The 15,524-nt window shown below is 43.7% G+C and overlaps 1 protein-coding gene across 3 annotated transcripts; it reads left to right on the top strand.

Annotated features, from left to right (window-relative positions):
* The first annotated feature begins 538 nt into the window (after window positions 1–538).
* On the top strand, window positions 539–2,372 carry LOC147880224 (14-3-3-like protein). Of its 3 annotated transcripts, none has more exons than XM_087371308.1 (5): window positions 539–782; window positions 897–1,377; window positions 1,637–1,759; window positions 1,880–1,996; window positions 2,100–2,372. In XM_087371308.1, exons 2-5 carry the CDS (start codon window positions 898–900, stop codon window positions 2,118–2,120), a joined length of 741 nt encoding a protein of 246 aa, XP_087227434.1. In that variant the 5' UTR covers window positions 539–782; window position 897; the 3' UTR covers window positions 2,121–2,372. The 3 variants fall into 3 exon arrangements, with proteins under 3 accessions (XP_087227434.1, XP_087227435.1, XP_087227433.1); XM_087371309.1 differs by having other exon boundaries at window positions 861–1,377; window positions 2,106–2,372; XM_087371307.1 differs by having other exon boundaries at window positions 542–782; window positions 861–1,377.
* Window positions 2,373–15,524: the final 13,152 nt, after the last annotated feature.

The raw sequence follows: 15,524 nt of genomic DNA, 5'->3' as shown, positions 1-15,524 counted from the left end.
ATTACATTTTTCATTCTTTCCCCCCTTTTTGTTTCCTTTTAAATAAGGTTGCTCTCTTTTTGCAAAAACACAATAATTTGGGGGCGTTCTTTTGCAACAAGCCCCTTTTTCCATTTTCCTTGGATTTGGCAAAATAAGAGGAGTTCAAGAAACTAGAATTCTTGCTTGGAGAACAAAGTTTCGACTTTAAGGGCATTGCCAAAACCTAGAGTGTTGTTTGCATGAGCAAATTTCTTCGTGCACCGCAAGAATGTGCTCTAACTAAGGGTGTTTACACACTGTGGGCACCCAAGATGCAATAAATGCATCTGGACAGTGGGTGGGCAATCTTGGTCGTCCATGAGCCACGGGCGGGCAAGTGTGCAAACACCCAAATTGAGGGAGGTTATTGTGACCATCGTTATCCATTTCACGGAAGGTGATAGTGAAAAGAAAAGGGCATACTGCCACGTGGACTGGGTGAGCAAATGGAGGGGGAGTGGCACCAACCCTTGTTATGATGTGCTGTAAGGCACAAACAACTTTGGAACGCCAAGCTACTGCCACCTGGTGTGATTGCAAAAACCCACAGGCTTTTGAATTAAAATAGAGGGATTCCTGACTTTGGCTATCTTTTTTGGGGTGGTTTTAGCTTTTGGGTAGTTATCGATTTCACGAGCAGGGTCCCTTTCTCAAAATCTAGCAGAGTAGAGTTGAACGTGTCGCCCTCCTCTCTGTCTTGTGCGTTGGATTGCACGTTTGCCGGCCTCCTCCCAGCTCACTCCTCCAATCCCCATAGCTCGGTAAGTCCCTCCTGCTCTTCCCCTCCTCGATTCCCTTCTTGGGTCCTCTCGCTTCTCGCTCATCTCCCTCATTTGCAGGTTGCCCACATCCTGAATTGCACCTTTCCTCCTCAGTATGGCAGAGTCTTCCCGCGAGGAGAACGCGTACATGGCTAAACTGGCCGAACAGGCAGAGCGCTACGAGGAGATGGTGGAATTTATGGAAAAGGTGGCCAAGAATGCTGACGCAGAGGAGCTCTCCGTGGAAGAGAGGAATTTGCTGTCAGTAGCCTACAAGAATGTCATTGGGGCACGGAGGGCTTCATGGAGGATCATCTCTTCGATTGAACAGAAGGAGGAGAGCAAGGGGAACGAGGAGCATGTATCGCTAATCAAGGATTACCGTGCCAAGGTCGAGTCAGAGTTGACTAAAATCTGCGAGGGAATTCTGAACCTTTTGGACAGCCACCTGATTCCTACGGCCAGCTCTGCAGAATCTAAGGTGTTCTACTTGAAAATGAAAGGAGATTATCATAGGTATCTGGCGGAATTTAAGACGGGGGCTGAGAGGAAAGAGGCAGCAGAGGGCACCTTGCAGGCTTACAAATCTGCTGAGGTAGACCTTACTTTGTAGGCACGCCCTTCTCATTGATTTTAAGGAGCTACTCCTGTACGGATTGCTCGTCTCCTTATGCCCGTCAGATGGGACGATACTTACATAGAATGAAAGCACTTGATTCATGCCCTCGCATTTAATTTTATCGAACGTATTAATAAATGATGAAATTCCTTCTTCTGATTCCTTCAAATTCATACTCTTATGGACTGCAGAAAATGACAACTAATATATGGACTTTTGTTGGCTTTGAATCCAGGAAATTGCACTTGCTGAGTTGGCGCCTACTCACCCTATTCGTCTTGGACTAGCATTGAATTTCTCTGTCTTTTACTATGAAATTTTGAACTCCCCAGATCGTGCATGCACACTTGCAAAACATGTGAGTAGAAGCTATGATTAAATGATGCTCTTTGCTAGAATTTAGGGTTAACATGTGAAGAAACTGTGGATGGGGGGATTGCTGTTTTTAGCTTGTGTATTAAGGTGATGTTGGTTCCAGGCATTTGATGAAGCTATATCCGAGCTTGATACCCTTGGAGAAGAATCCTACAAGGACAGCACTTTGATTATGCAGCTGTTACGGGACAATCTGACACTTTGGACGTCTGATATGACGGTATAGGTTCAACTCTTTTTTCCCTTGTTAGCTCTGTGAAAGTCGTATTTATATCACTTGTACTTAGAGGATTAAAACTGACATGTCTGGTGCTTTTCACCAGGAGCAGGTTGACGAGCAGTAGTCAGCGTGTACTTCCTTTTATGGTCCAGGCGCTTGTTTAGTAGTTAGTGCTTTTGAATTCTTCCAGATGATGTAATCAGGCCCAAGAAGGGAACTTTTCTCCCGTTAGCTCAATTGTAATGGTGTATTTTGGTCATGGTCCATAGTCTAGATTAAGGTGTCCTATTGCTTATTTATCTGTAGTGTACTTGCTTGTTAGCTTCCAAATATAAACTGGCCCACATTTGTGTGGCAGTAGGCTGGATTGGCATAATCTCTCTCTCTCTCTCTCTCTCTCTCTCTCTTTGTGAACTTGATTGGAATGATGTAGCAATATTTCCATCCGTGTAAGTTTTAAGCTTCTGTCTGTCCTGATACAAGAAGCACCCTCTGGAGTTTGTGGGTGTCCTAATGAAGACTGGTGCACTAACCGTACTAACTAAATTTTATGACTGACTGGGCGTGCAACTTTCTGTGAATGAAGAGGCTTCCTTGGTCCTTTTTGTTGAATTCACATCTTTTGATCTGGCTACTGAGGGACACTTGATAGGATCCTTGCATTATGTAAGCCACACAGGTGGATTAGTGTTTAATCCACGATATTACCAGGCATGTACACTGTCAAAGCTTTATTTTATGTACGAGGAAGGAGAGAGGGTCAGAATTGCACAGGTCAAAAGGCAAGGTCAAAAGGGTTGTGATGTGCCTTGTGGGTGTCTGCCTTGGCCCAATCTTTGATCTCAGATTTTTGTCCTACAGCCTTATGGGATGAGCAGATCTCAAGCGTTCTCAATGAATCAAACCAATTTTCTTCAAACAATCTGGCTTGCAACAATATAAGGAAATGGGTCACCCTCACCCTAGGGATTCCAGGATCTTTCGAAACCGAGATGCAGCTTATGTTTGGGCACTGATGAGAAGATAAGTATAGCTTGCTTACTAGGGTATTCTTTGTATTTTCTATCTTTTACTCTTAATTTTGTTTGACCTCTCTTACAAACCCCCTTCTTCCCTTCTCTCTTTTTGATCTTATGCTCATTTTATAGAAAATTTCTATGAATGGATCTATTCTAGTCAAATGAAGGTACACATATAAGAGAATGGATTGAAGCAACACTTTGAGATGTGTTGTTGTTGGGGTTTAGGTTACAAGTCTGAAGCTTTTTGTGGGATTACATCAGAACTGAATAATTACATGAAGTTGCTGACAATGGGATTGATTTGTGTGAACATTTGGTCGGGGGCGCATTGCACAGTTTGTACAGCATTCGATTTTTCTTGAGGAAAATCTGCAATGCTTGAAAATACAACTTATTTTAGATCATGCCCTCTATTATTTTGAGCGGCAGTCCTACATAGAGCCAATTAATTTAACTTGGTTTCAAGGAATTGAATCCACATGATTTCCAAAGGTCTAGCTATGGTGAAGTAGTTTTACAAATGTTCGTGATACTGCCACATGAATATATAAGACAAATGCTATCAGTGGATAGTAGTTACTTCTTCAATTACTGTTGCAGCTGTCAAAAATGCCTAAATTTCTGGTAGTTGGAAGTCAGCCTGCCTCCAAATAGTGTGCACGCGTGTGGGTCAAGCAACAAGGGGTGTCAGGAAATTAGAGATTTCTTGTACGTCCCTAGCTGACCTAGGAGTTATTGCACATGCTGGGACATATTCTAGTGTTCTGCACCAGACTGTCCATGTTATCTTTTCCATCCTAATGCTTGACAAGCATCAGGTTAGTAGAGAGCTAGCATTAGGACATCATAGAATGTTTTGGAAGGGAGCTCTGATGTAGGTAAATTTCCAAAATCGATGTCATGCTCATCCCTGTGCGGTTTTGAAATCCTCCTACTTGACATTGTTGGATTGTAAACTCGTTGCTATTAGTGCGACACAATGGGGTAAATTAAGAACACTCAGTGCACCTTTTCAGACAGTCACATGGTTCCACATCAGCAAATTGTCACCTGACTAGACTAGACGTTTTGAAAAGACTATTGTCATACGACTTGGTAGGAAAAGAGAGTTTTGTTGTCCTCTAGCTCCTCTTCCTTGAGGTTCTATTGCAATTTTTTATCCCTTGTTTGAGATATATGTGTTGCCTTGGCTAAGTATGTGACTATTGTAGAACTGTTTCAATTCAAAACTGCTTATTTTGGCCAAGAAGATTTTCCAACGGGAAGACTCCACGGACTTTTTTTTCTTGATGCCCTATTTCATATGAATTCTGTATTTATGTCAACCTACAAAGATGAGTCTTTCCTTCCCTTGTAAATCCTAAGTTTAGATGGGTTGTTGCATGTCCCTTTGCCAATTTTGTCGTGGCATCTGCCTCTTGCATTGGTGATGGTGGAAAGGGTGAAAGGTGTGTGATTTTAGTTATGTGCTTGGTTGTGAAGCTTGCCCATTTCCTGAAAGGTGTGGTGCGGTTCTAGATTTAAATGTTCTAGGTTAGCTCTCATTGTAATTTGAATCTTTCCTCGATGAAGAAATAAAATAAATCAAAAGGGCGGTAGCATTCTCAAAATCTTTGAGAAAGGGCAACCACTCATGCATATAAAAGGGGATGTGCTTTTGAAATGTTGTGAGGGGCTTTACACCTGAAGTTGCTAGGCAAGAGATGACACAAGTTGATGCTTTGACATGGTCAAATTTAAGGATATATTGGCTGCCACATGGGCATTAAGTTTGCTACATGATGTCCTTTCACCTCAGATCTGGTTGCAACATGGATGGTAATGTGCCCTGAAGGAGTGCCTCAACAAAGGAGCTGCATGAACAGCTTATATGGAATTAGCATGGGTCCTGAAGACCTGACCAGGGGCAGCAGGCTGCCCACGGGTGGAGATATACTACTGTGGTCATCTCCTTTGCCTTACCTACATCCTTCAGGGCTGTGTGTATCACTTGTGTCCACTGTTTTTTGAGATAGGTCTCATGCTTTTTGTTGATGATTTTTCTGTTTCCAAATTACCTTGCCTATATCATGGTATGCTGTGCATCCAAGTAACCTGCCTCTGATTTGCAGCAATCTCCTGTTCATCTGGGCAATGAGTCGCTGATCTACAGGCTTTGTCCAGTTTTTAGATGGTTATCCTAGTAAACAAGGTTTTCTTCAATTTGTTCCTTTTCAACAGCCACTGTATCAGGCTGCTTTGCAATTTCCTTAAAAGTACTTTTTTAGCCTCGAAATTGGAAGCATTGACAGAGCTTCTAAGAGACTGTGTGTGTCTGAGAAAGGAGTGAGTGCATCAAGGTGGATTAAAGGAGAGCAACATGGATGAGGAGAAGATAGGCGACAATGGAGCAGACTAGACCGGAGTACACTGATTTATAGCCCCATCCACGTCGGTGCTTAGGGTCACTCAAGCTTACCTCACCCACTCAATCTTAGCCCTATTTAGACTCAAAGGTCACTTCACGTTTCACACAATTAGACCACACACGACATCTTCTCTCTCACAAGACTATTGTTGCGTACACAAATATGGTCACCTTGAATGCACAGGTCCCCTCCTAGCAAATAGGGATTCATGCTTGAAGGTCTACAGCAATAGCATCTAATGCTGGCCGTTGGACTGCAAATACTTTAGTTTTTGTCTTTTCACATTCTCTTCAGAATAGTAAGTTCAAAAGTACCTTCTTAGCTGAAATACTGCCCTATTCTCGTATCTTGTTGTGTACAATTGCATGCACCAATGTAAGAGGTGAGGGAAATAACTCGGAAACCTTTTATATGACCAAGGCCTTGTTACATACTCGCAAGTAAAAAACCACATGAGTATTACATGTCATTTTGAGGGACACCCTAGGCAAAATACCCTAACTCATTGATTTAGAAAACCCATTCATTGTCATTCTCATCAAGAGCAATTTTTGCGGGACTGGAATTTCCTCTCTTTGTTAATATTCTCTAGATGCCAAGTGGGCATGATGCTTTTCTTGTTCCTATTTCTTTTTCTTGCAACACTGAGCTTCTTTGTGCCCCAGTCCCTTGCAATAATGACACTTGATCTTGCTTCCTTCTCTTTCCATTTGCTTATTAAAGCAATGTCAGAATCAATGCTTGCGTCATTTAGCTCTTGTTTGACTAGTAGCACTACTATGTCTTCATAAGGTTATCTTTTGCTAATTGGATAACACTTGGGATTTAAGAGAAATGATGCTTTTTGTATGCTCTTGAGAATCAACTCCAAGGTTGGAGAGTCACTGAGTGATTGACCCAATGTAGCTATTTGTTCACTGAGATCACCATGTTCATCCATTTTAAATCAAAGAACATTTGTTTTAAAAACACTTATGAATTCAAAATTTTATTTTCTCCCGGTAAATACTAGAACTAGGTGTGCATGTTTGCTTATTGTGTGTAGCAAGGGGGCAATAATAAAAAAGAGGAGAAATCCAGAAAGAGGGAGGCTTGTACACGAACATAATTATGTATGAAAAATAGCATGTTTTGCTAATTTGATGGGCAGTTTAGAGGCTTTTTTTAGAAGAAGGGACGCCTCTAGTTGGATAATGGTAGCCAACAACAATAGAGAAATGACGGCTAGCAAGGATGATGGGCAAGAGAATAAAAAATGGGACGTGCGGAAGATGAAATGATGTGTTGAGAGATAGGTCAATGATGGAGAGAAAGAAAGAAAGAAAGAAACTATTATTATCGTCCTTTGGGGGCGTGAAATCGACTCATGGGACCCAATGGAATGTTACAAAAAGTCTCCTTTGAAGAAGGGTGGAGTGGACAACTAGCATGTTGCTACCTGTGTAATACATTGGTCACGGTATGCAAGGACCTTGGTAATGTAGTTGCCCAAGGTTGCGAGAGAGAGAGAGAGAGAGAGAGAGAGATGATGAGCTACTAATGATCTTTGCTCTAGATCTAATACTATGTGAGTAAGAGTGCATCAAGTTGGATGAAAGAAGAAGAAGATGGGTGAACAGAAGATAGATGACAATGGAGTAGACTCAACTCGTTGATTCCATTAGACCAAAGTACAATGACTTATAGCCTCATAGGCTTGTCTATCCACCTTACTGCTTAGGCTCCTCAATCTTGTCCTTATCTAGACTCAAAGGTATCTCTCACAAGACCACTCTAAAAAACACACATATGGCCACACTGGTACAAGGATACCTCACATGCATGCGCGCACGTGCACACACTGTTATGGGTAAATTTGTCTAAGGAAAAAGGCATAAATATGAGTGTGTTTGTATGTGTGGCAATAGTATAATAAAATATGGTGTGCATAGGGCCCAGGGTTGAGGTGGCAGGGCATGACCATGTGCCACCCTTCCACGTAAGAGGACCCATAAGGTGTGTTGTACATAATCCATGGTAGTAATATTATAAAATGTAAGGTGGCATGGCTCCTCCATGTGCCACCCCTCCACCTAGGCTGCATTTAGTGAGATATGGCTCAAAGTCCATGGGACAAGTAATATAAAATAGGTGGAGATGGATATTATATTGGGTTATTCCCTCCATATAGGATAGGCCCATGTGGGGGAGGTATAGATAGTCCAAGGATGCAAGTTAAATAATGGGAAAAGTAGGATGAGGTGGCAAGATTCCTTGTGCCAATCCTCCACTTGTCCTCCTAGAGGTTTGAACATATTATAAAATTGGGAGAGACCAAGGGAGTATCATAGACTTGAGATATGGGGCTTGATTTATGTGGAAAAATGAGGCAAAGGATTGTCGCACACAATTGAGAGTGCGTAACCACCTAGCCCACATGGGAGACTTTTCCACACACACCATACATGTGGGAGGATGCATTTATTGGGAGAGAGCCCCTCTCTTGGCTATAAAAGGAGGGGGCTATTCCTTAATGAGACACGCTCATTCTTGTAAAGCCACCTAGCTAGTACTTTGATTTCTCCCTTCTCTTTCTTTCAAAATAAAGCATGGTCCTCTTCCCTTGATGTCTCCATCTTTACATTCCTCCTCCCATCATGTACATGCTTCTCTTCCCCCTCTCCCTTTCCCCTTGTGTCATAGTCTCCCTCTTCATTCCCTCCCCTTCTAATTCCTTTTCCCCTCCCATGATAATGTTTCGCCCTCACATTCTCCTTTCCTCTATGGCCCTCGAGTGTCGCCATGCTTAGCCTCTAGCCTCTGGTCCTGATTTCTTTTCCGGCTAATAGAAATGGTGTGGCTGCTGGGATCGAAATCTCCACGGCTAGTGGCATAAAATCTGTTACTCCTACGATTGGGTGTGGTACTGCGGCCTCTTCCGTGCACAGTTCTCTTCTTTTGCTCCTCTAAACTCTGTGCCTTCCCTATCTCTACGGCTGCAAAACCTCCCTGCTTCTGCACTTTCAGTCTGCCTACTTTCTGCTCGCGGTTCCTACGTGTATTCTGGCCGGCGAATCTTCTGCTCGTACTGGTCGCATCTGTAAAATTGTACCATCTGTGCTCCTTCTGAGTTCCTGTGCGCACATTCGATTCATGCGTGTACTGTGTTCACCCGCGCGACAGTTTTTTGGTCTGCTATGTCTTCTGGTCGCGGATAATTTTTTGAGTTTCTGCAAAACTGTAACAGCAGATCCCGCGCCCCCCCTCTCTCTTCTCTTTCTCTTCTTCTCCTTCTTTTTCTCTTTCTCTTCTCCTTCTCCTCTCCTCTCCTCTCTTTTTATTAAAGAGTAGGATTTGAACCCAAGACCTCCCCCTTCACAAAAGGGAGACTTATCATTGGGCCAATAAGTTGGAAGTGATGAAAATGTAATGATTTTTGTTTATATATTGAAATCTTGGGAATTGTAACTCTCTAACCGTGGGGAGTTTACTCTTGTTGTAAAAAGCAAAAGGACTTCATTTTAGTGCTCTATTCACATCTCCTGCTAGATCGCCGATTCAAAACTTTTCCAAGTCCACTTCACGGACGCACGCCACATGAGGAGGGTAGATATTTATGTCACTTCTCGACGAGTTTAAAGATTTGGTGCTTGGTCCTCCGCTCATTACGACTACCAATTGGCGAGATCTCTTTCTTGATCTTCATGTATCGACCTTCAACGGCTGATTGTCCAGTGCATTGTTCAAGGAGACGACGGGTGGTATGATACACCGTGGATGGTTCAAGGTGAAGAACTATTAATACGCTGGGAGAACTTTGATTTTAATTCTACTCATTGTGCGGTGATCGAGCTACTTGCTGCTTCGGAGGTAATTAAAAGGGTGTCCTTGATCGAAGGGTGGGATGCTCCCCAAGCTTGGGGGGAGATTTGGCGCATCTGCTTGTGGATAAGCTCATCTTGAATGGTTTATTCTCAATCTCACTACAAAGGTTTCTAGGCCTCGGCTATGGTTAGTAATGTTTTGACCAAGGAATCCATTTGTACCTAATCAACCTTTTGTGCCTCATTTCGAGCTTCAAGTTGTAATTCTTTTTTGTCTAAAGATAAACTATCAACAAAGGATTGCAAGTTTATTTGGTGCTAAACGTTTGGCTCAAGTGTTGAATTCTCCCCACCCTCTCCTTCTTCCTATCTACCGAGAAACTTGGGATGTCCGAATTTTAGTCTTGGTGTGATGACATCTTGGATCCTTCAATTTGATGGAGCTTACAAACCTTCGACCAAGGCTTCTGGTGTGGGTGTGAAGCTCACTTCACTGGGTGGTGAAGAGTATTGTTATAGCAAGTCTGCACCTGCAAGTACTTGCAATCAAGTTGAGTACTCGGCGCCCATTTTTGGGCTACAAAAGGCACAAGAGCATCACGTCAAGCAACTTGAAGTGCAAGGAGATTCTCAACTAGTGTGTGAACAAGTTAGTGGAAGGTGGAAGGTGCGAAGCAAAGGCTTGGTTCCATGACATCAACAAGCATTGGAACTTTGCAACCAATTTGAAGAGGTAAAAATTCAGCATATCCCTCGAGCTCAAAATCTAGTTGCTGATTTCTTGGCACGTGAAGCTTGTACTTCAATCACGCATGACGCGAGTGGAAGCACCACCCCAACAAAGCTGCAAGCCACGAAGGAGGGTGATCATTTGTACGGAATGCAAAGGTTGTGGTCATCATGAAACTAAGTGTTGGGCATACTTGATACGAGTTTATCAACTTCGGAAGATCATCAGAAAGGTCCTCAAGGACATTGCTCAAAAGAAGGATGCCAGACCGCACACCCCTTGAAGAAATAGCATGGCGACTACAAGAACTGGAAGAAGCTGAAGGTGATGTGTAAGCTCTCTAACTCTTGACATTTGTCATGGCATTCTTGTTTGCCTTAATGAACAACCTCATGCAGCGCCGTGTCTCTAACCCTCGCTTGTAAAGATGGATGTGATATCATGAGGGTTGGTTCTTTTAAGATTGTCTATGTGCTATTCTATGCTGAAGATTCTTCCTGTGTAGTATTTCACAATACACCAGTCACACCCTACCCTGCCTATGTGTGCTTTGTGGATGTATCTTCACCAGATTTTTAGTTCAAGCTTCCTCTTTCTATTGTTTGTCCATAGATAAGCCTTGTCTTGCCTCTCTCTTTTCCATCTTCTAAGCATGGCTGACATTCTCGTGTTTTGTGGACAGGTGGAAGAAAATCCAAATGAGTATCTTGTGGCCTTCAAGCGCCGTTGTGTTTCTCTCAACTTTCTTACTGAAGAAAGATGGCTGTTGGTTCTTTCCATATTTTTAGAGGGTTTGGCTCAAGTGTAGTATGAGAAGCAGGTCGAAGATGTTCGCCAAAGCCGGCCAAGGTTGACAGCAGCGATGATTGAGTATTTTGGCAAAGAAGAGGAGTCAGAGAATGTGTACCTGCAGGTGGCAAACTTGAAGCAGTCAGAAGGTGAGACGGCGTGTTGATATGTGGATTGAACGGCCATGCTCTTGGACCGTTTAGTTGCCACACAGGAGGACAATGCTGGATTTCGAGCTGGAATGACTCAGCATGTGCTAGGCTACCTTGTAGCAGGAGCAAGTGATGAATTCCGCCTCAAGCTTAAATGGGAGAATCCAGAAACTATGGTGCTAGCACGTGAGATTGCTTAAAAGTTTGATAAAGTTCAGTTTGACCCTACTTCAAAGAAGATGATTGTCCCTCTGCAACCCCCTCAATTCCTGCAACAACCCGGGGGGTCTAACTTAGGGGCATACCCCCACCCCTCATCAGGGATGTATCCACCGCCTCCACCTCAAATGTATGGTCCTCCCTTAGATGCTTACCCTCAACAAGGTGTATATTCTCACCCTCTGCCTCGAAGATTTCCCTAGCCTTGCCCACGAGCCCCCCTCCTTTCTACTCCCTCGGCCCCTCCAGCTAAAGAGCCCCCCCCTGCAACAAAACCTAGAGTCAATGACCTAGCCAAGGCCCTGAATGACCTTCGACTTGAGATGGTGGGCATCAGAAATCAAGCCAACCACCCTCCAAGAGACCGTGCTAATGTTGTATGCTACGAGTGCCACCAGAAGGGTCATTATCGCACGGAATGTCCCAATATTCCAAGGGTGAATCTTCTAAGTGAATCTGGCAGTGAGGATTTTGATGTAGAGATCCTTGACCTCAGGAAAAGAAGTCGTACCACCTCGGACCTCTCTCCAAACCGTGGACCAGGCCGCCCCAGGAAGAAGGTGTCCTTCTCAGAGCCCTCAGATGCTGAGATGGCAGACCCACCAATAGTGAAGACTAAAAGATCTTGCAGGAGTAAATAGTCACCCTCGAATTTTGGCATCGGCTCGGGGCAAGAAGACTATTTGGTCGTTCAGGACCTTGCTCATCGTTCTTTGAGCATCACGCTCCCTCAACTAATAGCATTAAGCCCTAAGGTGAGACATGAGCTGCAGCAAGGGCTCTCAACAAGGAGGAGCAAGAAAAAGGGAAAGATACGAGAGGTATCTTCTATCTCTGAAGAAATTGGTCGGCACCCACATATAGTAGATGTCATCATAGATAATTGTCTTGTCAAAAATGTGTGTGTTGATGGGGGAGCTGCATGTAATATCATGGTGCCCCGAATCATGAAGAAATTGAATTTGAAATGTACAAGGCGTTCCTCCACTCGAATCAAGGTAGCAGATGGTCAACGACTCGCCACCTTGGGAGTCATTGAGGATTTGCCCATCAGTGTCAATGGGTTGACCACCGCCGTCAATTTCTATGTAGTAGACATTGAAGATACAGGTAGGAGTTACCCAGCCTTACTCGGGAGACCATGGTTGAGAAAGAGTGATGTAGTCAGCTATTGGAAGACAGAACACATGTCTTTTGGTGCTTCTAAGGAGAAGATCCCGGTGCAACCAGGTGCCACGGAACCAGAAGAAGAAGAGGAGCAAGACAGTGATACTCTCTCATCCTCGGTGTTTGAATCAATGGAAGAATCAGACCGGGGGGAGGAGTTCTCAGAGGAGGAACTTTACATGATGGGGGTGTCTCTGACCCTGCCACCTGCAGAAAAGGTAACAGCTAGTCCTTAACAGCTTGAATCTATGCTTTCCCCAGACCTCACTCCAAGTGAGAAAGACGAGTTCCTAGAAATGTTCAAAGATTTCCTTGACCTCTTTGCAACTAGCTACCACCACCTTCGCCATGTGACTGCCATAGAGCACAAGATAGAGCTAAAGCCTGATGCGAAGCCTGTGGCTTAGAAGTATCGGAGATTAGGGCCCCTACAAACCGATGCTTTGCGCTCGGAGTTGCAGAAGCTTGTAGAAGCTGGGTTTATTGTTCCGGTTCACAATACTAAATGGGTTTCACCAGTGGTCATCACCCCAAAGAAAAACAACAAGTGGCGGGTCTGCATTGACTATAAGAAACTCAATGCAGCCACCAAGAGGGATCATCATCCTCTTTCCTTTCAAGACCTCATTCTTGAGAAGGTAAGTGGTCATGAGATGTATACTTTCTGTGATGGTTACTCTGGGTTTTATCAAATCAGAATTGCCGAAGAAGATGTGCTTAAAACCACATTTGCCACACCCTGGGGGACATTTGCCTTTAAATTAATGCCATTTGGCCTCACCAATGCCCCTGCTACCTTTCAAATATGTATGCAGATGGTGTTTGCTCCTTATTTGGGGGATTTCTTGGAGGTGTTCTTAGATGATTTTTGTATATTCTCATCATGTAAGAAGCACGTCATGAAGGTTAGATTGGCCTTCCAAAGGGTCAATGATGTGAATGGCAATCTCAACCTTGAGAAATGCACCATTGGAGCCACTCAAGGGAGGTTACTGGGACATATTGTCTCATCTAAGGGCGTCAAGCCTGACCACGAGAAGGTAGAAGCCATCCTCAAGCTCTCCCCACCAACAACCAAACGTCAGGTACGCTCATTTATCAATCTAGCAGGATACTATCGTCGCTTCATTGATCAATATGCTGCTTTGACACGACCCATGACTATGCTATTAAAAGACGGGGTTGATTTCTCTTGGGATGAGGATTGTGATCATGGGTTTGCACAAATCAAGAATGCTTTAGAACCCATTCTATGCAATCCAGATTGGTCAAAGACTTTCTATATCAATCTTGGGTTTGGTGAGCACACTTTGGCAGGTATTCTTCTCTAGCAAGGGGAGGATTAGTTCATGTATCCCGTTCGATTTGCTTCTCGACAATTGCTCGACAATGAGTGACACTATTCAGAGGCTGACAAGCATGCCTTGTCTTTGGTGTTCTGCATTAAGAAATTTAAGCATTATGTGGCTAGAAAGTCCTTCATTATACTCACTAGCATTGGTCTTGCAAAGTAGGTTCTTCAATCACCAAATCCCATGGGCCGGTTGGCCAAATGGTTGGCAGTTCTACAAGAATATGATTTTTCTTTCAAAATTGTAAAAGGGGGTTGTTCCAACTTGAAGAATGCTTTGATTGATTTAGAGGAGTACCTTGATGTAACCCTTGTAGCAGCCATAGAAGTTGGGGATCCCTGGTATGGTGGTATCTACAGGTTTCTGACTGCTTTCTCCTTTCCTCCAAAAAGTACTAGTTATGAGAGAAAGAAGATCCGCAGATATAGTAGGCGCTACACCTTCTTTGATGGGGTGTTGTACCATCAAGGCATGGATGGGGTACTAAGATGATCCATTGATGCAGATGAAGTGCCTAAGGTATTGAAGCATTATCATGATGGATTTTGTGGAGGTCACTATGCCAATGACTATACAGCTTGACTATACAGCTAAGAAGATTTTACATGCTGGATACTATTGGCCGACCTTGTTCAAGGATGTCACTTTGTATTGCAAAACCTGTGAACCATGCCAATTCTTTGGTAGGAAGGATTTGCGTCCTGGGCAACATCACCCAGTGATGTCCATCCATCTGTTTCAGAAGTGGGGAATAGTTTTTGTCGAGCCCTTGCCCATGACTGCCCGCAAAAAGAAGTATCTTTTGGTAGCCACTCAGTATGTCACTAAGTGGGCTGAAGCTATCGCCCTCCCCGCTGCAAATGGTAAGGCAGTTTCAAATTTCATATTTGAACATATCTGCACAAGGTTCGGGACACCCATGGAAATAGTCTCTTACCATGAGAGTCTATTCTTAAATGAAGCAGTGGAGTTACTCATGGATCGCATGGGTATTGATCATCGCACTTCTAGCATCTATTATCCAGCATCCATGGGTCATACAAAGCAGACCAATGGCCTCCTTTGTAAAACCATGGGAAAAATAGCCACAGGGAACAGGAGCCAGTGGGATCAGAAGGTCACAGAAGCCGTATGGGCTTACAACATCACTCATAAAACATCTACAGGTCACACTCCTTTTGAGTTGGTATATGGTACTGAGGCCGTTTTACCACTAGAGATAGAGATTCCAGCTTTGAGATTGGCAAAAGAACAGAGGATGACGGAAGATGAACATGTAGAGGCTCGATTGGTGCAACTTGAGAAAGGCCTAGGGTTGAGGTGGCAGGGCATGACCATGTGCCACCCTTCCACGTAAGAGGACCCATAAGGTGTGTTGTACATAATCCATGGTAGTAATATTATAAAATGTAAGGTGGCATGGCTCCTCCATGTGCCACCCCTCCACCTAGGTTACATTTAGTGAGATATGGCTCAAAGTCCATGGGACAAGTAATATAAAATAGGTGGAGATGGATATTATATTCGGTTATTCCCTTCGTATAGGATAGGCCCATGTGGGGGAGGTATAGATAGTCCAAGGATGCAAGTTAAATAATGGGGAAAGTAGGATGAGGTGGCAAGATTCCTTGTGCCAACCCTCCACTTGTCCTCCTAGAGGTTTGAACATATTATAAAATTGGGAGAGACCAAGGGAGTATCATAGACTTGAGATATGGGGCTTGATTTATATTGAAAAATGAGGCAAAGGGTTGTCGCACACAATTGAGAGTGCGTAACTGCCTAGCCCACATGGGAGACTTTTCCACACACACCATACATGTGGGAGGATGCATTTATTGGGAGAGAGCCCCTCTCTTGGTTATAAAAGGAGGGGGCTATTCCTT

The sequence above is a fragment of the Dipteris shenzhenensis genome, chromosome 32, assembly GCF_047967505.1.
Source record: "Dipteris shenzhenensis isolate YYH24624 ecotype China chromosome 32, Dip_SZ_1.0, whole genome shotgun sequence".
Lineage (NCBI taxonomy): Eukaryota > Viridiplantae > Streptophyta > Polypodiopsida > Gleicheniales > Dipteridaceae > Dipteris > Dipteris shenzhenensis.
This window is presented reverse-complemented; position numbering and strand designations above follow the sequence as displayed.